Here is a 24,499-nt window from a genome sequence, read left to right on the forward strand (position 1 = left end):
GAGGAGTTGTTTTCTACGCAGACACTCCCGATTGCAGGGGCTCCGAAAATGAAAATGTCCGCTCTAAGAGTCATGTGATGGGTAGTTGCATTGTCCACAAGCCAAATAAATATTGACGTTCTCGGTTGTGACAAGTGGGCCTCTGCAGGCACCTCATCAGGAGGCAAATCGCAGATGTGAATGAGACTCACATCCGATGTCTCTTAAGGAGATGATGTGGGCCTCTTCAGACCAGTTAGACAAACCCTTTGGAGTTGAATAGTTCACTGATTGATCGGTGGCAGTATGGGTTTGGTCTCGCCACTGCTCCTACTGAGAGTTGCCACCACCCTTTTTCCCTTGTTGGGGGTTACCCGACTGGGAGGGCTTGATTCTTGGATTTTGGCTATGTGCCTCTTGCCTTAGATCGACACTCATCGTCATAATGGCCAGTTTTTTGACAATGTTGACAATACCTATTCTTTTTAGGTACATTCTACCATCTAGGTTGATGTATAGATTGATTGGTTCCTTGGGATTCACTAGTTCTAGTGTGATTGTAATTTTGATTTTGATTTTGATTCGAGTTTTATGTATCCTCGCCCTATTGCCCCCTCTAAGAAGATGCAACTAGAGCCTCCTCCATTTAGGATGTGTTATGAAATTGATCAAACAACCGTGTGTAACACAACAGTTGACACTCAAACTCATAAAATGTGGGCATTTGAGGCTGTGAAATCACCTACTGTACAAAAAGGAATTAGGAGCCCTAGTGGTTGAGACCTCAGGTGAGGAGACGCTGATACTCAGCCAACTTGACTTTCAAGTCATGCTTGTTTGTGATTTTGAAATTTTGGAGCTCATGATCCAAATTGATGTGATGGGTCCTATCTTGAGTTGCATAGTAGTCAGTTAAGTGTGCCCAATGCTTGGATGCTTAGTCAAAATGCTAAAGCTGAGAGTGAAACTTGGGCAATAAGGTGTGCATAAGCTGGACAGTAGCGGAGGTGTTATGAGCCTTTTATGAGCAGATGACCTCGTATGGAACAAGGGCGGGATTAGGTTGGGGTTCCAACCCTTGCACTAAATTCCATAGGTTCTGAGAGTCTAAGACATGCTTTATTGAATTTGACCAAGTAGTGTAGTTCGACCCATTGAAACGAGTCTTGCCATTAAATGCATGTTTAGCGGATGAGGAGGTAGAACCATGAGGTGTCTGTGAAGATGGATAGATGAGATAAGATGGTGGTGGATAAAGAGAAGGAGGGGGTTAAAGATAGATAGGCAAAAATAGGCTGTTGAAGTCCAAGGAGTGTTGATTGCTGTGGAGGTACCGAAAGAGACATAGGCCCGTATGATATTGCAGGTGTAGGTGGAGGCACTGGGACATGATAGCCTTGTCCAAATGTCTATTGGGGCATAACATAATGATCGAATGGTCAACTAGGTAATGCCATAGAGGCAAACTACGATACCAAACAATCCACACTCGAGTATATTTGGGATGCACTCCTAGAGGGATAACTTGAAAGTGTGTGTGGGAGGTTGAGCCTCCGTCATAGGTGCACCACCTGGAAATGTGTATGTAGAGGTCCTAAAGGATGTGCCTGATGTGTAGTGGATAATGTGGTGCACTTAATGTAAGCGGAAAGAAAGATGTAGCGGAAGATGAGGGAGGGATGGGTGGGAGACTAAATGGATTTGTGATGGATGTTGTTGTGGAAACATGGTCGGTTTCTTTTGTATATTAAATACACTAGATGAAGATGCATCTTCTCCATATTGACCATGAGAAATAAAATCATTTGAAGGAAAAGGAAGGATAGGAATACTTAGAAGTGGATGGCCAATCCGTAGTGGAGATTCTGAAGGTCCTACAAGATCACTAGTTTTGTGCATTGAATCTAAAGGAGAAAACTTAGGCTGACCTTTAACCTCCTGCTAAGCCCTATGCATAAGGATGAGATCATACTCAGCGGTAGAAATGTGATATGGTCTGTGGATTCCATGGTAGTTCGATGGTTCTCCACCTATGTCAAATCGGGCAGTAGCAAGCTGGGAGGCCCATGTTTGGCTGTGGAGATTGGAGCGGTGTTCTGAATGTGTTTGAAATCATCTGACCCTTTTGTTGTTCCTGCTTTTTCGAATGAGCTTTCCGATCAAAGGCCAAGGTTTCTTAGAGAGTACCTAGCTCTAATACCATGTGAAGAAATGCTCTAAATGCAAAAAGCACAAAACCAATCGTACGACAAAGCATAGACTGGTAAACTCAGAACACAGTTAGGGTTAAGGTCAGGGTAACTTAGAGACATTGAATACAATGAATAATAAAGTGAATGAAAAATGAATATATAGCGCTTATGCAGTAAACACACTATGCAGTGAACTCTCGTATCTCTGGGATTAAGGCAGAGGTTATGAGTTGTAGAGTGTGCCGTACTGTGACTGGATCCCAAATCGCAGCAAAGGAAGCATGTGTGTGTTGAACATCAGCAAACGCAACCAAGGAAGGCTGAATTTGATGTAGACAATAGTGCAAGAGAGAGAAAGATTAAAAACGCAGGTACGTGAGGAGAGAGGAAATCTGAACAACAGTTGTTAGGTGCAAACGCAGCAAAAAGAGGTGAAAGAATGCCAAGGTGGCAGCCAAAAATTGAAAATGCAGCATTCAAAGGAGAGAGAAGATCAGGGCGACAGTTCAAGCTGATGGCAACAGCACTAGTTGTTGATATCAGCATTAAATGCAGTAGCAAACTGTAGGCGACAACTCCGGGGAACTTGGTGAAGGTTGCAAAAAAGTGGTGAAGGTTGGAATCAGGCGCTAGATGGTAGGAGATGGTTGGGGGAAGCTTTGACCCCAATGTCCTTCGCTCAGGGGTTGGGCAACGGAGGTATGGCTCTTGAAACTTGCAAAAACGAGATTGAGAGAGAATGGTGGCCTGCATGCCTATTTATAGAAAGTTTGGCGTACCCAAAACTAGGATCGCATTTCTTTTTAAAATAAGAGGTTTTCTTCATTAGTTAAGCATGTTTTGGGGCTGTTTAAGTTAGGCTAATGCATTTTTAGCTCAAAATTTTCATGGTGATGTACCAAAGGATGTATCTACAAAATTTCAGCCTGAGGTTGAGGAGTTAGGTGAGATATTGGTACTTGATTAGACCTTAGCACATAAAGAGAGAAAGATTAGAGGTTAAGGCCTAGGAGATACTTTCTAAAGTTTTAGAATTACTTACCAATGGATGCTATATGGATGGAAGAGAGTAACTTGGCAGACCACTCTCAATTATTGGAGCTTTAACTCAATGCCTTTTGGTTGGAGCCAACTTTGGGCTGTTTGAGGCATTATATGACACTTGATTTGCCACTTCTTACTTTCAAGTCTTTGAGAGTCATGCTTACACGCATACTCTTGATGACAAGATAGGTAAGCTCGTGTCCAGAGCACAACTCTTGATTTTTGTAGAATACTCTTTTGAAGCTAAGGCATATTGGTTGTTGATCCTAAAATGAATCATATCCTGCAAAGAATAGATGTTATATTTGAAGAGACGGACATCATGGAACCCCTTGCATTGGATGAGTCCTTTGAGTCTATATCCCTCGATACTTACTAAGATTGTGCCATTTGAGCATGGTCTTTTTTCTACTCCTGACCCACTAGTGGAGTCTTTGAATCCCAAGAGCCCTCCTAGGGATCAATCACCTCCTTGATACAAGTAGCTTATGCAAGATTCAGGTTTCCTTCCACGGGATAGAGTCTCAGAGGGACCTAAGATATCTACTAGGGTTGTGTATACTCCTTTATTTGTGTATGTCTTTACGACAGATTACAATGCACTCTGAGCTGAATAATTGGCAAGAGGCTCTTAAGAATCCCCAATGGCAAGAGGCAATGGAAAAGGAGATTGAGAATATTGATAGGAATGGGCCTTGGACGGTGGATATCCATACCACAAGAAGCTCGTTGGGACAAAATGGATCTTTTGATCTAAACTAATAGTTGATGGAACTTTGGAAAAATATGAGGCTTACCTTGTGGTACATAGGTTTCAATAGAAACTAGACATTGACTATGAAGAAACATTTGTGCCTATTTCAACATTGTTGTTGACATCCTTCCATTTGCTAGTTGCCTTGGTCTCCCATCACGGCTAGTACAAGGGTTTCAATAGAAACTAGACATTGACTATGAAGAAACATTTGTGCCTACATTGCGGTTGACATCCTTTCATTTGTTAGTTGCCTTGGCCTTCCATCATGGCTGGCATATCTACAAGATGGACATCAAAAGCTCCTTTCTAAAAAATGGTTATTTAGAAGAGGAAGTCTATGTGGAGCAGCCTCTCGGGTTTATTTCTTGAGAGACAAAGATAACTTATTTTTTTTACAGAAAGCCTTTTCTTGTTTGAAGCAATTGTTACATCCTTGTACATCCAAATAGGTACTAGTAGCATTGGTCACAATGGTTTTGAAGTGACTCAGTGCAAATGTTATGGTCATACTAACCTTTAATGTTCATGTCCATCTTAGCATTAATTTTAATGTTATTTCACATTAATTGATTGTGGTAGTTCAATGTTGGGGAAAGAGAATCAATATTGGTGTGAGAAGACATTTTCTGTTGAGGAATGAGAGAGACTAAACTTTCACTTTGGGTCGCAGAGAAAGAAAATGTACTCTAGCAGAGAGAAGAGAGAGAGCAAGTGGAAGAACGAAGAGAAAGAGAGCAAAAATGATTGTCCACAGGTGCTACACTGTCCTGAAGTGGAAGGATGGAGAGAGAGAGAGAGAGAGAGAGAGAGAGAGAGAGAGAGAGAGAGAGAGAGAGAGAGAGAGAGAGAGAGAGAGCACTTCTTCACCTGATGGCTTAGTGTCATCAACTATCTTGTAATCAAGTAATCTTGTATTTTTTCGTAATTAATACAATTACCTTTTACGAAAAAAAAAAGAGAGAGAGTGTGTGTGTTTTTTACGAAAAAAAAGAGAGAGAAAGTGTGTGTGTGTGTGAGCATGAGAGAGTATATTAACATCTCTAAAAGGCCAATGTGGTCTATGAGACCAAAGCAATACATACAATGATGGTGTGTTTCTCATTTGGAACGAGAAAAAGATGAAAAACATGCCTATAAGACTGAAAAAAAAAGAAATAGTGTCCTATAAAAGGGAAACATATCAGTGATCTGAAAGTGAGAGTAGAGAAAGGAAAACTCTCCATCAATGATATGTCTGTTCTCTAAGGAGGTGTATCTCTGCATGGCTGAGGCGTCTTGGCATCTGTCTCCTGTGGCGCTCAATGATGGCTTTAATTTGTCTGTGGTGTGGATGTCTAGGCCTTCGTCCGGGTGGACGTGGGCGCCTAGACCGGCTAAGTGCCACTGCTCTATCCAAAGGGACACCTACAGAAGATGAGGTCCAATGATGATGTACTCCTGTAGGCTGTGTGGCAGTAGTAGTGGTATTTGCCATACTCTGTTGTGTATCAGTGAAAAAGTCAGTGACTGCTCTCTGTCTATGTGAGCCGAGCTGTGGGGGCCTCCTGCTCCGTAGAATTGTTGCTCTGCGCCTCTGGAGCTCCAAGAGGAAGAATCCCAAGCATCTCTGATCGTCAAACTGCATGATCCGTCTCAGGGGTCCAAAACCCTCTCGAAACAGACAGTGGTATCTACCTCATATGTCATAATATACAGTGCATCGGTAGATGTAGTGTTCCTCTGTCTCTGGCTCTCTGTTGCATAGTGGGCATATGCGTTCTTCTGTCTATATACCCTCCCATCTGCGTGTCTCAATCCTCAGGTGGTGAGATGAGGTGCGGATTTGACCAATAACTGTGCGTAGTCCATGAGGCAGCTGTGTGTCCATGTAATTGGGTTGGGTGATGAAACCATCCTCAGATACCTGAAGGAAGTGGGTCTGGTAGTGTGCCATCCTTGTGCCATGGGGGGAGGGGGGTCGGATCCAGGTCTTCTCCATATCTAACTTCAGTATGTCTGCTCTGATCACATGGTTTAGCTCTGATCGGCTTAGGTCAAGTGTAGGGCAATCCAGGCTATAGTCAAAGGGGGGTAGTCTATCAATTTGCAGCCCATGTAGACTCATCCGTGTACTCATCTGAGCATACCAATAGTGTCTGTCACCGTCTGCTGCTAGATGTCTAGAAGAGGCCAGGGCTAGCCCTGGGTATCTGTCTTGGGGGAGCTCCCATAGTCTATGTATAAAAGTCACTACCTGGACCAAGGCCTCAGCCACCATGGGTGAGGCTCCCAACTCAGCTCTAATAATCTCATGTGAGGTCGAGCTCTTTGCTCGTATCATACGTGAGATCATCATGACTAGTGGTCTTTCCATATGCTCCCATCCGTCATAGTATTCCTTCTCTGGTCCATCCTGGTCTCCCAAAGGCTGTCTCCTTGTGTGAAAGAGACTCGGACCCCAAATAGCTGCCCCATATATGAGTGTGGGTGTAACCAGGGTGTCAAAAAGCCACAGTTTGGTGCGCGGCTCATGAAATTGTATGTGAGCACATTGCCTCTCCAATGCACCTAAGGCTGCATATGCTTTTGCCAAACGAGCCTCTGATGTCTCTCTCCAAGAGAACTGTGGTCCCTTCAATGTGACCCCCAAATAGACATACTGCCTAACCATCTCCATTGGCTCTCCGAGAGAGAGAGAGAGAGAGAGAGAGAGAGAGAGAGAAGACAATTGTCCCTGGTGGTGCCTGCATTGCTAATGTGGGTGGAAGGGGGGGGGGGGGGGGGGGCGGTGTGTGCAATGTTCTCCCTGGTATTGCCTGTACTGCCAATGTGGCTGGAAGGGCAGCACAATGTTTCTGTTAAGTCATGATGGCTTGGGGAGGGGACATGATAGCTGGAGAAGGCTTGGGGGACGTGGCAGCTTATGTGGCTACGTTGAAGGGGCTGCATGGATGATGGCTGTGCACGTGTGTCCAACGAAAGGATAAGGTCATTTTCCATGAGGTTTTGAATGATATGCCATCGTATTTGTTTTGGGTTGTCATTTTTGGTCAAGCAAGCCCCTTAAACAGGTCCCTTAATTTGACCCCTTAAGCTGATCTGTTGGGGGGGATGTAACCATCAGCTCTACATTAAACACAGACTTTTTTTACAGCACTATGCAGTTTTGACAGTCCATAATTTCTCTCATCTTTCCTCTCTAATACTTCATGTTTGTATACTCGGACATTTAACAGAAAAAACTCTTTCATCTCTCCATCCACTTTAATCTCCTCCATTCTCCACATGGCTTTCTCCTAATCTTCATCATGGCCTTTGACTCTGTCTCCTTTTGATGCAACAGCAGCAGTGAGTGAACCTTAACACATGGAGGATGCTTGACTAAACCTGAACACACACTAGCATCTTCCTGAAGGATCTTATTGCATGGAGTTTGATGTAGACTCATCTCTTGTGGTGGTTCTACAAGGTCAAATTAAAGACATGCAACAACAATTGGCCAAGCTGCTCATTCCCCACTTTCCATTTGTGCGTGCAACCATGAGGACATTGCCTCTCCAATTCCAGCTTGATCCCTTGAAAGGGTAGAAGGAGGAATGTGATGAGACCAACATAGACTCATGGCTGGCCACATGGATAGCTTATTTTGATCTATTTTAGTTCAACGATGTTCAATATATTGGACAGATACAGATTATGTTACAAGGGAAGGTGTATGCATGGTGGGTGATGTTATGCCCCAAGCTAGAGACATGGGTAGCTTCTCAGCCTGTTTTTTGGAAGTGGCTTGTGACCGATGATTGGATTGAAAATTTTCACAAGTTGTTTAAGCTTAATATGGGGAAGAAGACCCCGGACATATATTCATAGGAATTTAAAGACCTTTATAAAATAAAGGCCTTGGAGAATCCATTTTTGTTACACTATATGTGCTATCACTTCAGGTTGCCAGTGGACGATGAGAATGAGGTGCTCCACAGCCCTTTACATTCTTTACAAGATGTCTACAGGTATACCAAAGACTTTGACAATACTTTCGCTATGAGTAGGAGTAGTTAGTCAATAGGTGGATACCATCAGACTGCTTCTATTGATAAGAAATTTAGAGAATAATTTGAGATGAGAATCTCTATTGTTACGTCCCTAGACATCCAAATGGGCGCTAGTAGCATTGGTCACAGTGGTCATGAAGTGACTTAGTGCAAATGCACTAAGGGCACTTCGGATTTAGGATAGTTGAGTTCTATTTATAGGACTCAAGATCCTAGTGTGCACATCATTGTGTGATCCTTGTCTTGTGAGGTTGAGTACACAGAAACCTTCACAACAATAGTTGAATATGTATGGTTGTACAGATTGCTAGCTGATCTATAGGTTTTATTGGAGGGTTCTACACCTGTTCTCTTGGATAGTTAGAGTGCTATTATAGTAGCATGAAATCTTGTGTTTCATGCTTATATGAAACATGTTAAGATTCACTACCACTATGTTAGAGAGAGATCTTATAGAGGAGAGATCAACTTGATGTGTGTTTTCACACAGGAAAATGTTGCAAACATTTCCACCAAGACTTTACCATGTGAGAAGTTTCAAGCTTTCGGGAAGTCCTTGAACTTATTACCCTTTGGTGAGACTGATGATTCTTGTACTTCATTGTTGGGTTTGACTCATGCCTACGCTCACAGAGGAGTGTTGGTGATTTTCAATAGGACACTGGTCATTTTTTACTCCCGGTATGAGAGGTTTTTTTCCTTAGATTTATTTCTTTTATTTTATGTGCTTATGCTACATAGTTTTAGGTACTTATCGTGTTTCACACACTTCGGGTGTGAACACCCTCTTACAACCCTAAGGTTTAAGGGTTGTACTTTGTACTTGCACCTTACACTTGAGATTATTGCATTGGGTGTCGTGCTCTCACACTCTACACTATGTCTACTCCACTCTCACCTGAGCTTCGTTCTCTTCTTATTCTTACATTTGGTATTAGAGCAGATTTCAGGCCCCTAGTCTTGATCGCACCCCTCGCTTTGCCTGATTGCGCCCCCCTAGATCGCAGGCCGTTTTTCTCTCCCCCGTTTTTCCGCTCCGCGTGACCGTTTCGACCCCTCGTCTGGACGTTTGTTCCCCCGCATGTTTGCCCACATGACTCTCCCCTCGCCCACTTGGCTGCTTTCCCCTGCCTGTTCACCCAGGCGTGATTGCCCCCTCCCGCCCCGACATTTTGCTTTCCCCTCCTCCCCCCCCCCCCCCCCCCCCCCACCCAACCTGTCTGCCCAAGCGAGACTTCTCCCTCCCACCTAGACAGTTCGCTCCCCCCCCGGCACGCTTTCCCCGTCCGCAACCTCGGACCCGTCCGCGGTGTATAAAAAACAATAGTGTTTTCCCCCGCCTCCCCCCACCCTCCAGTTGCTCCCTCTATGTGTAGCAACTCCCCCCCTCAGGTAGCACCGTGATGTGATTGGTAGTTCTCTCAGAAGGGACGCACAATGGAAACCTTTGGTCAGACGCCAACACACTCAACGAGTGCCCCCCAGTCAAACACCTTGCACCTAGTCCTCTTTGAGGAGCAGCTCTTAGCCGTCTGAGCTAAGGAGCTGAAGCTAATGGAAACAACGATTTATGGTCAGGTAGTAGGACATTCCCCAGCCAGGGCCTAGCTTCGGGATTGGCTTCACTCCGCGTTGCGCATTGGCACATCGCAGATCGTGGAGGCAATCCTATTGGGCCAAGGGATCTTCATGGTCCGGCTCAGCTTGGAGGACGCAGCTCGCGAGTTACTCGCCAATTGTTGATCGTTTGTGATAGCAAAAGGCAATTGGAGAGAAAAAGAGATTTAAGGAATCTTAGCGTATTCCATTCAGATTGCAATACAAGATAAAGAAATACTCAAGCGGTGCAACTTAGGGGCCAATGGGCTATCCCCAAGATTAAGTGGTAATGTTGCATTTTCAGTTTAAGGGAATTTTATCATTGCTGTAATTTGTGTAAATTAGGCCATTACCAGCCTTTTCCCCAAAGGAAGTCCAATTTCAATACCTTCTCTCTAATACATACAAAGAGAAGAAATAAGGTACTTTCTAGAGCATACAGAGAAACTTGTTTATATCCACACGAACCTTTACCTTGTCTCTAGGTTCAAAGAAAGAGAATGGGAGAAGGTTAGTGTTACTTTGGAAATTATTAATAAGAAAAAGGATGATGGTAAGCTTCTTGCATTTCAAGTAACAAGAGGAAGAGTTTGACATCACAAATCCAACATGCAGTACTTCTCTTGTTGAGTAGGGAGAAGATGATCATGATAATAATGATGAGGAAGATGAGGAGGAGAATGACGAGGAGGACAATGGGGAGGACGAGGAGTGTGCATCCTGTTCATGATGGAAATTTATAATTTTTTTCCTTTAGTTTGCTTCAACCTCCTACTACAATCTAAGCTCTACTGTTATGCGATCCTTTGCCTTTTATGACATATTTTATGACCTACCTATCCTTTTTTGGATTTCTTTCACTTGTCTGCTGTAGCCATCAATGCTTCAATTGTGTCTTGATGATGGGAAATAGAACAAACGATGAAATAAAACTCAATGAGCCAACTAAGCATGCTAGATGTAATGCAACTGATGCTGAAGGAGTGGAGGGCTGTCCAACAATGACAACTATCTCACATTGGAGTGGGCTTACTGGTGTAGGGAGGAGTTTGTCGTACTTCAATGAATCTTGAGTGTAGCAAACTACCGATGCTCACCGCTGAATTCAACGTGGGAAGCCCAGGCAGCAGCGATGACAATGGAAATGTAAACACAGCAGTTCTTAAGAAGATGATGCAGTCAGTGCTGGGAAGAGGAGTGCTGGCTGCAAATGCAATTGCAAACATCAGCACTACCAACTCTGGAACAGAATCACAATAGTAGGAGGCACAGATAGCATCCCAACAGCCAAACACGAGTGTCTGCAAGCAGGGAAGCCACAGAAAAGCCAGGCTCTACAAGGAAAAAGCAGGGTGCAGCTCCCGGACTAAATGCAGCAGTGCAGAGCGGCAAGGTGGCAGCTCATGGGGAGAACACAACTGGGGCAGGCTCCTGATGAAGATGACCAGCTACCGATGATGAAGGCTGAAGCAAGGACGCCTCTAGATGATGGCCATAGCACCTCAAGAAGTGGGTGATGGCAGTAAGATGTCACCTCTAGTTGATGGAGATGATGTGATGAAGGCAGGGGCTAGATGGTAATTGGTGAAGATGTTAGGTACATTGGAATTAGGTTGAAATGTCGGAATGCCTGTGATTCTCCTTTAGAAAGTTGGCCTACCAAAATCTAGAATTTTTTTATTTCCTTTTTAATTCTTTTTGGGGCTGTAGGAGAGCTAAAGAAAAGTACCCAGTAAAAGTGGCCCAAATATGAGGTAGCTTAAAAGATTGTTGTTTGCATATGCTGTATCCAGCAGATCCATCTTGGTCCTCAAAGACAGTCCAAGCCTGTGCCCCTCAAGCCCATGATATTTGAGTGGAGGAAGTAGGACATCGCCTCCACAAAGATCAGAAATAGTTAGGGGCTAATGGGTATCCCTATTTGACAGACCTCTCAATGTGGAACTCCTCTTTCTTCTGACCTCCTATAATCACCCTGCTGCCGGGTGAGTGTAAGGGGCTCACACTTTACTGATTCACTGCAGAAATATACTCTGATTTCTTTCAATAACTTTACAGAGCACAAAATAGGAGACATCATACATGATAGAAAGGACCTCCCAGAGTAGTGGATCAGTCAGATTAGCACAGGCGAGGGAACATGCAATCCCTAGGCATTTGTTTGCAGTATGATTCAATAGCATAATCAAGCTGAACTTAGGACTAGATTCTGAAGTCTATAATATTGAACTTACACTATTCTACCTAGTTTACATATTGTGGAACTTGTATTCAAGCATGCAAAATTTAGATACACAAAAAGACGAGTTATTTGACAAAAAGAACCTTGTGAAATGATCACATTGATTCATGAAGGTAACCAAAACAATGCACTCTTAAACAAAAAGCATTGTAGCATACAAAGTTCTTATTACAATCAAAAGGTACCAAGTAGAGCTTGTAGAAGGTTCATAGGCTATGATTAATGGGCTTAGTATTTGATGGCTGGAAGTTTTGGGTTAACTGCCACATAGGAGCCGTTTCTCCTCAGCAAATTCATTGCTCTGTTTACCACAATTTGCTTTATTTTCATCCCGTTTTAATTCTGTTTCCTCTTTTGGGAGTGTCTTTCAATCTGTTTATGTCTATGTTTTCATTCTTGCCTGCACGGTCACTTTTGAAATGTAATCTGGTATAAACTTGTAGGAAAAGGTGGCCAATGAAGCAGTTCTCCTGGGGAAAATTTGAGTACTATGGAGGGAGAAAGGCATATTTGGACAGGCATGTTGCTTCCCAACAGTTTCTCTTTCAGGACCCAGTTGAAGAACATATATCACAGCTCTCTCCACCTGTAAATAACATCTTATTGGAGGATAGCAGTCTTATTGTTTCTCAGGTTTGTGGTTCTAATTTTTCATGCACATCAATAGCTTTTTGAAATCATCATACAATTTGGTGCAGTTCAGTCAGGTTTAGCAATAGAATATACACCACCCCCCCACCACAAAAACATCAAAACCACACCACCCACCTGTGAAGGAAACTGCTAGGGTTTGCACATAGGATACAGAGAGTGTACGACCACGACAGAAACACAAAGAGACAAACATAGACACAGAGGGCAAAACTCAAACCCTAAACGCAAAACTCAAAACTCAAACCTTAAACGCAAAACTCAAACACAAACAAAAGAAGGGAGAGAGAGAACACAACTCTGAAGTGAATGAATGCTATAAATGAATGTAAGAGTGTACAGTGTGCTCAAGGGCAGAGCAATGTCGGAGTGTGACGTCCACCGAAGACGGATCCCAAGTCTGTGACCACCAGTCGGAGTGTAGGAGTGCTGAATAGTGAATGGCAGTAGACTGGTCACCACAACGCAGCAGTCTGGAGGTTGGAAAGTGGTAAACGCAGTAGTGTACCACCGATCGGAGGTTGGAAACTGTGCACAGTCTGCTGTAAACAGCAGGCTGAAACAGTGTCTGAGAGTGTCAGGTAGTCTGGGACAGTCTGGAGCAGTCACAATAGCTGAGAGCTGTCGCCTACAGCAATGGACAGGCTGAAGATAATGTGGTTGCAGTCGATGATGGCTGGATAGTAGATGGAGGCGGGCTGTAGGTTGGAAACTGGGTGCCAACAACAACAGAGGGTGTGTGGGCTAGTGTAACCTGCAAACAAGGATGATCGCTGAATGGGGGCAGCCTGTCTATTTATAGATGTGGAACGGGAGCTCAATACCCTCTCTCAAGCCCAAAATTGAGCTGAAAGGTTAGGCCAGCCATTGTGATGTTTATGTACCCCAAGGCGTCCCACTCCAAAGCAGCTAAGGTATCGGACAAAGGGTGCACGTCGGCTGCCCAGTGGCCTACCAAGACTATAGAGGTGATGGCTATCTTACCAAGGGAATCCAAGTAGTCACCCCAGAGAAGACAGGGCATCGGACAAAGGGTGCACGTCGGCTGCCCAGTGGCCTACCAAGCCCTACAAAGGCGGATGGAACTACATTGAATTTTTATTTTTATTTTTGAATAAGTGAAGTAAATTTGATGGGATGCAGCTGATTAAGTAAAAGTGACCTAGAAGACGGGAGTAGGGAGGGTACATCCAACACATCACAAAACAGCACAAGCTAACCCATCCACTCAGGGTGTCGATGACGAGGAAAATATTTGTGTTGAGGTATCCATGTGATGAAGAAGGATGGTGGTGTAGTAATAACAGCCGCCGGTGGAAACAACTCAGGATCCGCGCAAGTGGTGCTTTGCACAATGAGATGTAAAGTATGTTACATGATGCTGAAGAATGCTCATGCAGCAGGTGCCACTTGGAGAGTGTCCCTCGTGGGAAAATTGGTCACTTGCCTAAGCGCCCTAGTACAAGGATGATGTAATCATGCAATGCAAAGGGTAAGGTACAATAGGGAGAAGAAGCCAATGTCAAAGACAAAGTGCTGAAGCCTGTAGAATACCAAGAAGGATAGGAACCCCCTCTCAACTCGGATGTAGATGCCGAAGAAGGAAGAGGAGCCTGATGTCGGTCTTCATATGGTGCCGAGAACGAGAAGGAATGAAAGAAGATGAAGCGGATGAAGCACCCCACTAGAAGAGCAAGGTAGAAGTCACAAGGAAGCTAGGAAGATAGAAGGACAATGGGAAAAAGGGCCTAGGCTATGGCCGGCCATGTAAAAAAGGGGATAACTCCTAGGATGATGAAATCATGAAAGGAACGGTGCGCATCCCCATGTCTCTAGCCCAGGGAGGACCAATTCTTCCATAATAGGAGTTTTTTTGTTGCGGCCCCTAGATATACATAAGAGTTCTGGGTAGCTGTAAAAAACCTTTGGTATATCAATTGTTACCAACATATACTCAGATTGACCAGAAAGCTCAGATGATTAAGACTTTTATATTGAGATAGTCACATTGACTAGATGCCTATATAATGAGTGGTTTCAGAAAGTGAAACTAGATGCTCATGATCCAAGAAATAAACTATGAATCGGTGAACCTATATAATGAAGCTCTCTAGAAGCTAAATTTGGCGACTCCTGAAATTTAGGAGGTTAGTATTTTTGAAAGTTGCTCAAATGGAAATTTTGTTGGTGTCAAAGGCTCCGGAATTTTGCAAAAAACAATTTTGTCTTCAGTAGCTATTTCAAATTCTTAACCATTCGAGAGATTTTTAGAGTAGAAGGTTTAAAAGTTTCTTTCTCTAGAAAGGTGACATGTGGTATTTAGAATAGAATATGTGTCATTTTGAAGAGGCAAGTGTCCCTACACTTATCATTTTTAGCAAACACTTGTCTTTTGTAGCCTCTACTTTTCACTTTTGAGCACCCAAGCCCCATCTATATATTGGGGGTCTCTTTCTTTATTTGAAATAAGCTCTCATATTGAAATTTCAGCCGTAGGCTTTGTACTATCCAATCCATCTCTCATCTAAGAAGCACTTCATACTTTTTTTGATCTAATCCAAGCACTAAAGAAGAAAATCAGCTTACTACCCGGTGTTTTCAAAAATTAGGGTTTCAAAACTCTAATTTTCAAAATAGCAGCAAATCAACCCTTTTGTATATAGTTTAGGTACTCAATGCTGGTGGTTTGTTTCAATAAATTCTTGTAAAGGGGGAGGGGCTGGTTTCCCTCTCAATGTGGTGTGTGACTCCTCTCTCTCTCTCTCTCTCTCTCTCTCTCTCTCTCTCTCTCTCTCTCTCTCTCTCTCTCTCTCTCTGACCCGCGGCACGAGCACGAGCAGGCGACGCCCGTCTCTGACCCGTCGCCTCCGTCTTTGACCCGTCGCCCGTCACTACCCGTCGCCCGCGTCTCTGACCCGTCGTCTGACCCGTCGCCTGTCACTACCCGTCACCTTCACTGACTCGTCACCGTCGCCCGTCACTACCCCGTCCGTCCGGTCTGTTCGTCGCTTGCTCCCACCACGACTCCTGCGTTATCGACGCCCACTCGGACCAACCGCTCGTCCGAGCCCCCAACCTCTCGTCCGAATCCCCGACACTCCTCATCTGAGTCCACTCAAAATCGGATGCCCTCTCGTCCGACTCGGACACTGCCACGTGGACTAAAACCCTTGTCCGAGTCCCCAACAAACGGACGTCCCTCGTCCGAGTCCCCGCCCTCGTCCGACCTAGACACTGCTCCGAACGTCCCTCGTCCGAGTCCCCGCACAATCGGACGCCACCCCTCCACGTGTCCACGCTCCTCGTCCGAGCAGTCGCCGTCCCTCCTCTCTTCGTAGCAGCCGCCCCCCCTCTCCCCCGCCCTGCTACAGGCCTCCCTCGCGCCCCGGACTCGGCATCCATATCACATCACTGCCACTAGCCCTGTCAATACCCGACTTTTCCACCACCTCCCACCACCGCCCATCACGCATCCGCCACCACAATGAGGCCAGATGCACACATCCCCTCAGGAAGGGATGGGCTCGAGCAAGACATCCCCGTCACCAAGCAACCGCACAAGAGGGGAGAAAAATGAGAAATACTCAGCGATTTGGAGCAGCATCGACAAGGTGATAGACTACCACACAAGGAAAGGCATGGAGGCCCTCCGAGATGTATGCAAGGCGCATGATCAAGACATCAGCAACATCAAGGAAATCATGGCAGCAATATGCGCGGATACGGCGCACCAAATCAAGGAGGAAATAAGCACGAAAGCACAAGAATGGAAGAAGGAAATCTATGCTGAGATCGCATCACACTTCACCTCCTGGAAGGTGGACATTGAAACATCCCTCCAGGAGAGAAACAGGGTGATCGAAGAACTGAGGCACGAGCTCGATGAATATAGAAACCAGCTAGACCTACTCAAGAAGGAGGAAGGAGAAATCACCGAAACAACGCCCACCAAGGTGCAAACCGAGATCAACGAGTTGAAGACACAAGTAACAAAGGAGCTCAACACATGGGCGAATATAGTGAAACAAGCACAAGCCGAAGTGGCCGAGAACTCCAAATGGATTGAGGTAGCCAAGAAGTCACCAACAAAGAAGGAGGAGTTTGTGAATGCAGCACTGGAGGAGGAGAAAAGGAGAAAGCTTAGAGCGCTCCACATCCGGGTGGTTGGATGGAAGGAAGGGGATAGTCCCCTGGTAGATGCCAAGCAAATATGTGAAAAGCTGGGAGTAGAGGACCCTCAAATAGTGGAGAATGCATGGCGCGTAGGGAAAGACCTCACCAAGGGAAGGCCTCTTATCCTCAAATTTGCCAACTTAGAATCCAGACGAGCCTTCCTCTCTAAAAGGACAGCTCTAAAAGGGGCAAAAGTCTACCTGGAGGATGACCTCACACCCGCACAGGTGGCACACCATAAAGAATGCATGCCACAGATCCTGGAGGCTCGCAAAACGGGAAAATGGGTAGTATACAGAGATGGTCGTGTCATCATCACAGATAAACGCCAATGACGGGGCGCGGCCTATGAGACCCACCTGAGGTTTGCAGTGTGGAACTGCAACGGAGCTATGAAAACAGATGCAGGATTATTCCAGGAGACCTTCACCGGCAAGGACATCGTCCTCTACACAGAAACCCACCAAAGCCCAGGCACCTACTTACCAGAAGTGAAGGGATATAGATGGGAGACGGCATGCCGCCCTAGAGCCCGAACAAAAGGAGGGACCCGAGGGTCCGGAGGGGTGGCTGTGTTGTACAGGGAGGAGTTTGTTGAGTGTTGAAATGACTTGTTTTTTGGCTGATTTTTGTTGTTTTTGAGAGCTGAATGGTTGATTTTATGGGATGATTGATTGATTTGGAAGTGGATTGAGAGTGTTTTGGATGATATTGATTGTGTTTTGGAAGATCATGATGTTTGTTGATGGTTCTGTGATGTTTTGATAGGTTCTGAATGGTTCTGTATACCTTCTGTTTTGTTCTGTTTTGGTCTGTTTTTGTTCTGATTGTCTTCTGTAAGGAGGGATGGAGTATAGATTGATGAAGAATGAGATATTGTGAAAGCTTAGTGAATGGTTTGTGAGAGTTTTGAATGGTTTGAGAGTGAGTTATGTAGTTCTGATGACCTTCTGTAACCTTCTGTAGGTCTTCTGTAGAGCTTCTGCTTCTGTTCTGCTTCTGTTCTGTTCTGTACTGTAACTGTTCTGGTACTGTTCTGTAGACTGTTCTGTAAGTGTTCTGTGGAATGTATGTGTGATTTTGGGGAAAGTTTTCTAGCCTTGGAAAGAGGTGAATACAAGTGCAAAAGAGCTGAAAGAAGTGGAAGAAGTAGCTGCTGAAGACTCAAGAGAAGACTAGAGTGAAGTGACAGTAGTGAGCTGTGAAGAGACACTGTAGTGGCTCTGGTGACCTTTCATATCAGACATACCTCTTGGGAGGGGTATCCACGACCTAAGAGTGATTATTGAGAGTAATTTAGAGAGATTGTAGTGAGGATATGATGTATTATTGATGGAGTGTGTGAGAGAGAGTCAGAGATAGCCAATTCTACTGAAACAGAGTGATTGTATATGAGAGATTGAGAGAGAAGACTATGAAGATATTGAAGATGAATACTATGTGATGTATTTCCATTCAAAGATGGTGTACTTCTTTGCTTTCTTTGTGATATTGATGGATTCTATGAGGATGTTGAAGAATATGGTTGATTCTATTAAAAACCGTGGGAGATTTACATGATGCTGCATGAAGATTTGTTGTGCCTGGTGTTCTTTTCTTCATTGTGATCATATGAAACATGATAAACAAGCTTGTTGATGTTACAAGATAGATTTTCTTGTAAGAGAATTCCCTTTTCCTTGGTGTTCCTCTCGGAGCTCCATGTTTTTGGTGCGCAGCCGGGGAAACTTGCCATCAACAAGCACCAAAAGAGGCTGAAAATGAAGGAATTGGCATTGCCAAGAAGAGAAGAATTCAATGGATGTTTGTAAAATTCCTTCTTCCACTGAAGAGTTGGAATTCCTCATAATCAAAGCCACTTTTCACAAGAAGTTCATCCCACAATGGCGGAAACATATTACCATCATGATGCATGCTCTATGTGGTGGACAGTTTCCTCTTCCTATTGAAGCAGCAGAAACTTGCATCTTGGTGGCAAACTGTTTGGGAACAAACTGAAGAACAGAAACAGAGAGAATGAACATCCATGGAAGATTTGGCATTCATTGAGAAGTTTCCAGACAACATCAAGTGGGAGATTGTGAAGAAGCTTCAGGAGTCTTGGTCTGTAGAGGTTCACAAAGACAAGAAGGAAAAGAGTTGGAATTTGTTCGTGGACGCTCAACAGCAAGATACATGGGATGCTTGGTGTACTGATAATCTTCTGTTTGTTCAATTAGCAACCCACTGGAAGTTGGTAGACAGAGTGTTTTTCACAACATACACTATTGAAACCATCAGAAGCTGGCATTACTATGATGATGGCACCACCACCATGCTCAGACGTATGCATTTTGACACCTTCAGAACCGAATACCTTCCTCTGTGCAGTGGCATGAAAGCAGAATTTAGGGACGTTGAAAAGAAAGAAGTAGAAGAAATGTTGGCAAGAGAGTCCTCCAGAGACTGAAGCCTTCTGTTAACCCTCTGTGGAGCACTAACAACATAGTGGAGTCAACCCCCTGATGAATGACGCGATAAAAAGGCAAGCGTTAGAACGAGTCCAGAGGTACGTAAGAAGAGAGAAAGCAAGAATCAGAGCCGAGAGCGAGCTCGCAGCAGAAGCCGCCTTTGACGCCCTTGCGGAACTCTTTACAGAAGTCCCAATGGCACATCAAGCCCTTCCTCCTCCTGCTGGAGGTCCACTTCCAAGCCAGATCCGTCCTGGAAATATTGATGACAGACCAGCGAATGTAGTTCCATTGCCAGTTTTTAAGGGAGAGTACAATGAAGACCCTGATCTTCATGTAGCAGAGTTTATGGTAGCGTGTGTGGCTAACAATGCCAGAACCCCTGAGCATTGGTTGGCAATATTCCCCGCCACTTTCAAGGGCGCGGCGTTTCAGTGGTATGAGAGACAAGCAGCAGGAACTTTTGGCACATGGGACGACCTGAAGTTGGCCTTCCTCACTAAATTCAGGCGTGAAGGTTTTGAAGAGCGGATGAGAGAGGAATTTATGAACCTAAGTCAGTCCTCTGGAGAAAGAGTGGAAGCCTATGTCTCGCGAATGGAATCCATCCTGAAGAGATGGACTAACCATAATCTAGATGATGGCATTTAGAAGGGAGTGTTTCTCAGAGGATTACAACCAGAAGTCCGTAAGTTTGTGGAGCTGCAAAGACCAGCCACCCTGCAAGCTGCAACAGAAGGTGCAAGACTGTACGATGAAGTGGAAGCTAGATTAGCAATGAATACAGGAAGAGGAGTCCTACCTCCTCTGGTGCCAGGAATGATGTACCCACCAAATGCAGTTCCAGGGACTGTTCCCTATCCCTACCAACAGATGCCCCCGGTATCACAGTACAGTGCACCAAATCCACAGTGGCCACAATCCATGCCTCAAATGATGGTTCAACCGCAACAACAATGGTCCCAACCAATCTCCTCAATGCAAAATCAACAGCAACAGTGGAATCCTACCAACTGGAGCCAACAGCCAACAGTTCAAACAGGAGCACTGAATCAGAACCAGAACAGAGACCCCTCTGTACCAACCCAACCAGTTTATGCAGTGATTACAGAAACTCCTCAAAACCCTCCTGCCAGTACGTCCGGAGGAGAAAGCTTGAAGGATTATTTATCCAACTCAGTTGCAAACATAAAAAAAGAGTTGATGGATGTGATTACAGAACAACTACAGACGCTGAAAATGAATACCGCTAGCATATCCAACGTTGCAGGAGCAGGAAGAGATGTGATGCGGTCAAATACTTGGTGTGGTAAGTGTCATCAAGCAGGCCATTTAGCCACTGAATGTACACGAAAACCAACCATCCCTGGAGCCTTCTGTTCCTACTGTTTGCGGAAGAACCATACAGAGGACATTTGCTCTCTGAAGGAGATGCATGATAGGCGAAGAAAGGAAGAAGACGCAAGATTCAACCTGCTGGAATCCAAAATGACCACACAAGATATTGGACCCAAACCTAGAGAGTTTGGTCCTAATTTCGGACCCAGAAGATTTCCTTCTCAAAGTTACAGAGGAAGACAGTCTGGCGGTGGTCAGAGATCAGAAGTGGAGTGTTACAGATGCGGAGAAAAGGGACACATTTCACCAAATTGTCCAAATCCTCGAAGGTCAGTGGATTACAAGCCCTTATGCAGTCGTTGCAAAGGAGAAGGCCACACTGCAAAAGACTGTCCAAGCCCAGCCCCAGTGAAAAACAGTGCTACTGATAGTCCGGTCAAGGCCCAAGAGCCTACTTCCAATTTAGTGGAATTGGAAGTTGCTGCCATCACTCGTGCAAAGCAGAAGGAACCACCTATCCAGAAAGAAAATAACCCTCCTGCCAGAACAGTGAAGTTCAGTCTTCCACCAGAAGAACAGAACAGAACAGAGCCTAACAGTGCCGTACAGAGCCCTACAGTGCCACAGAGAGTTACAGAGACAGGACCAGAGGTCCAGGAGGCAGAAGAGGAGGAAGTGCCACAAGTGGCAGAAGAAGTTTCTGTAATGCCTTTGTTGGAAGAAAGAGGGAAAATGAAAATGGGTGTTGCCCCATTCCCTAACCGATTAGAGAAGCCAGTGGATCCTATTAAGGAATACGATCTGGTTAGAGATCTAGATACCTTTAAACCAAACCTCACATTCCGACAATTATTGATGTTGTCTCCCAGTTGCCGGAAAAGATTCAAAAGCATACTGACAAAAAGACGTGGTTTAAGGATTGCTCCCTCCACAGTGACAAAGTCCAACAAGGCTACAGAGCCTGTAAAAGAAGTGGATGTGGCTAATGCTTTTCTAGATCCGGGTACTCCAGAGACTGGCGTGTGGATAGAAGGCTGCTTCATTGCAAATGCACTGATTGATGGAGGTTCATCAGTAAACATTATGACAGATGTGACAATGAAGGATCTAGGCTTACAAGGTGTGCAACCAACCCAATGGCTCATCAGACTGGCGGATCAGAGCAGAATCAAGCCTCTGGGCATTCTTCCATATGTGAAGACTACAGTGGCGGGAAAAGATTATTGGCTGACCTATTTGGTGGTGAAGCCAAACTCTTATGGTACATCCTATCCTCTGTTACTGGGCAGACCATGGCTTTTTGAAGCCCGAGCAAGGACGGATTGGTTCAAAGGAACCTTGACCTTGGGCAGAGGACCCAACAAAGTGGTGCTGAAACTGTATGGTTCTCAAAAAGGACATGGATCCACCTCCTTGGAATTATCTTCTGATTCCCCTAACGAGGCTACGGATGGAACATCAGCAGACGAAGATGCTGTCAAACAGATCCTTCCCAAGAAAACAGTGGCACATTCCTTAACAGTGGATACTGTAAGCCGACTTCCAAAAGATGCAAAGCCATTATCAATGGGTGAATACTTCCTACCTGAATCAGGAATGACTTCTGAAATCACTTCTGACAGTGAGATAGAAGCATGGATGTACTGCTCTCCCTGTTACATGGCCACAGGGGAAGCAGAAGCAGAAGCAGAGACAGAGGCAGGAGAGGAACCAAAGAATCTGTTCTTCTGTTACAGAGCTCCTACAGAGACAGAAGCAGAAGCAGAAGCAGAAGCAGAGACAGAAGCAGAAGCAGAAGCAGAGACAGAAGCAGATACAGAGACAGAAGCAGAAGCAGAAGCAGAAGCAGAGACAGAAGAGGTTGGATATGATATGGACGAAGAAGATTATGAAAGTGAGCCAGAAGAATCTATCCCACCTGAAGAGGATACATTTGAGGAAGAAGTTTCAGAAGCATCAGAAGCCGATGAGCTTATGCTATGGGACAGAATGGTGATGGTACCATTTGGTCTGGCATCAGAGGGTTCCTGTTATGTGACGTTCCTGGATGTATCATCAGAAGATGAGTCTTCAAGCCAAGACGTAATTAATCTTGAAACCAACTCCGAAACGGCGCTTATCCCATTCCAACGTCTTAAGGAGCAACCTAAGTCTCCACCAAAAGAAGAAGTTGGTTCTAGTGGGACATCAGAAGAGGACATCACTCCTTTGAAGGAGTCGGATCTGTATCCAGAAGCAGTCCGCGGGACCTTCATCCGTGAGGTAGAAGGTGAAAGGCAGTTAACCTTTGTGGATGCAGAAGGCACTGAACGCCACTTGAAGGTGGGTAGCACTCTCCCAGAAGAGGAGTTGTTAACCTTGTACAATTTGTTGAAAGAAAATTTGGACGTGTTTGCGTGGTCTTACAAAGACCTAAAGGGGATTGATCCCACAATATGTCAACATCATATTGACTTGGAGCCTGATGCCAAGCCAGTACGGCAACGCCAGAGGCGAATGAACCCGAATTATTCCACATTGGTGAAAGCGGAGCTGCTGAAGCTTCTGGAAGCCGAGTTCATTTATCCAGTGGCAAACAGTGAATGGGTTTCACCCATCGTGGTTGTACCCAAGAAGAATGGAAAATTGCGAATATGTGTGGATTTCCGAAAGCTTAATTCCAAGACAAAGAAGGATCACTTTCCAATCCCTTTCACAGACCAACTGTTGGACACAGTGGCAGGACATGAACTTTATTCTCTTCTGGATGGATTCAGTGGATACAACCAGGTGCAAATCGCAGAAGAAGACCAATCCAAAACAACCTTCACCACAGAATGGGGGACCTACGCTTACCGAGTGATGCCATTTGGGCTCTGCAATGCCCCTGCTACTTTCCAACGAGTCATGATGGCTGCATTTCAAAATCATCTGCACGACTTTATTGAGGTATATTTGGATGACTTCTGTGTCTATAGTTTGATCAGTGAACACTGGGGACATTTGGAACAATGCTTTGACCGATGCCGGGAGTATGGGATTTCCCTCAACCCCGACAAATGCATCTTTGGGGTCTCTTCTGGAGTCCTGTTGGGCCACATTGTCTCTGCACAAGGGATATCAACAGACCCTGCAAAGATCGAAAAGATTGCAGCTCTGACAGCACCCACCAACCTCAAACAGTTGAGGGGATTCCTAGGCCATGTGGGTTACTACAGAAGGTTCATAGCTCACTTTGCAACAAAGGCAACCTCCTTGCACAAGCTCCTGAGGAAAGATGCAGAGTTTACTTGGACAGAAGAATGTGACAAAGCCTTCCACACTCTGAAGCAGTGTCTGATAGAGGCACCCATTCTGCAACCTCCTGATTGGACGAAAGAGTTCCATGTACACACTGATGCATCAATTGAAGGCTTAGGTGCTGTCCTCTGCCAAAAGGGCTCCTCGAAGCTGGATCAACCGATCTATTATGCAAGCCGAAAAGTCACTGATAGGGAACGAAACTATACAGTGACAGAGCTGGAGTGCTTGGCAATGGTGTTTGCCCTGGAGAAGTTTCGCCATTACCTCCTATCTACCCACTTTAAATTTTATGTGGATCATGAGGCCCTGTCCTTCTTGATGAACAAAGCAGATGTGAAAGGACGAATGATGAGGTGGCTCCTTTTATTCCAGGAGTTTGACTTTGAGGTGATTACTAAGTCTGGTCGTTCCCATGTCCTGGCTGATCATCTGTCGCGTATCCCACAAACTGTAGACGAGGAGCAAGATGATCCAGACCTCCCTGATGCTTCCCTATTCTTGGTAGAAACTGTCACTCCCTGGTATGCGGACATTGCCAATCTACTGGCAACCCAACAATACCCTCCTGGTATTTCTAGTCGGGAAAGGAAGAAGCTCATGCTAGAATCAGCCCCATACACCCTGCTAGGTGGTGCACTGTACAAGAAAGGCAAAGATGAAATGCTCAGAAGATGTGTTGCAGGAGACGAGATTGGGATTGTTCTGAAGGCTTGCCACGACGAGCCATGTGGAGGTCACTTTGCAGGAGAAGCTACAGCCAG

The 24,499-nt window shown here is 45.0% G+C and overlaps 1 protein-coding gene across 1 annotated transcript in view; it reads left to right on the forward strand.

The window, feature by feature from the left end:
- The window catches only part of LOC148029640 (nuclear distribution protein nudF-like), a 187,803-nt gene that overhangs the window by 42,727 nt on the left and 120,577 nt on the right, over positions 1–24,499 (forward strand). Inside the window, exon 2 of the mRNA XM_087685878.1 lies at positions 12,288–12,477. Within this exon, the coding sequence (XP_087542004.1) occupies positions 12,301–12,477 (177 nt within the window). The 5' untranslated portion in view covers positions 12,288–12,300. The remainder of the gene's footprint in view (positions 1–12,287; positions 12,478–24,499) is intronic.

Source organism: Lygodium microphyllum, chromosome 10, assembly GCF_053477565.2.
Source record: "Lygodium microphyllum isolate KBCC chromosome 10, Lygodium_microphyllum_v1.1.10, whole genome shotgun sequence".
Lineage (NCBI taxonomy): Eukaryota > Viridiplantae > Streptophyta > Polypodiopsida > Schizaeales > Lygodiaceae > Lygodium > Lygodium microphyllum.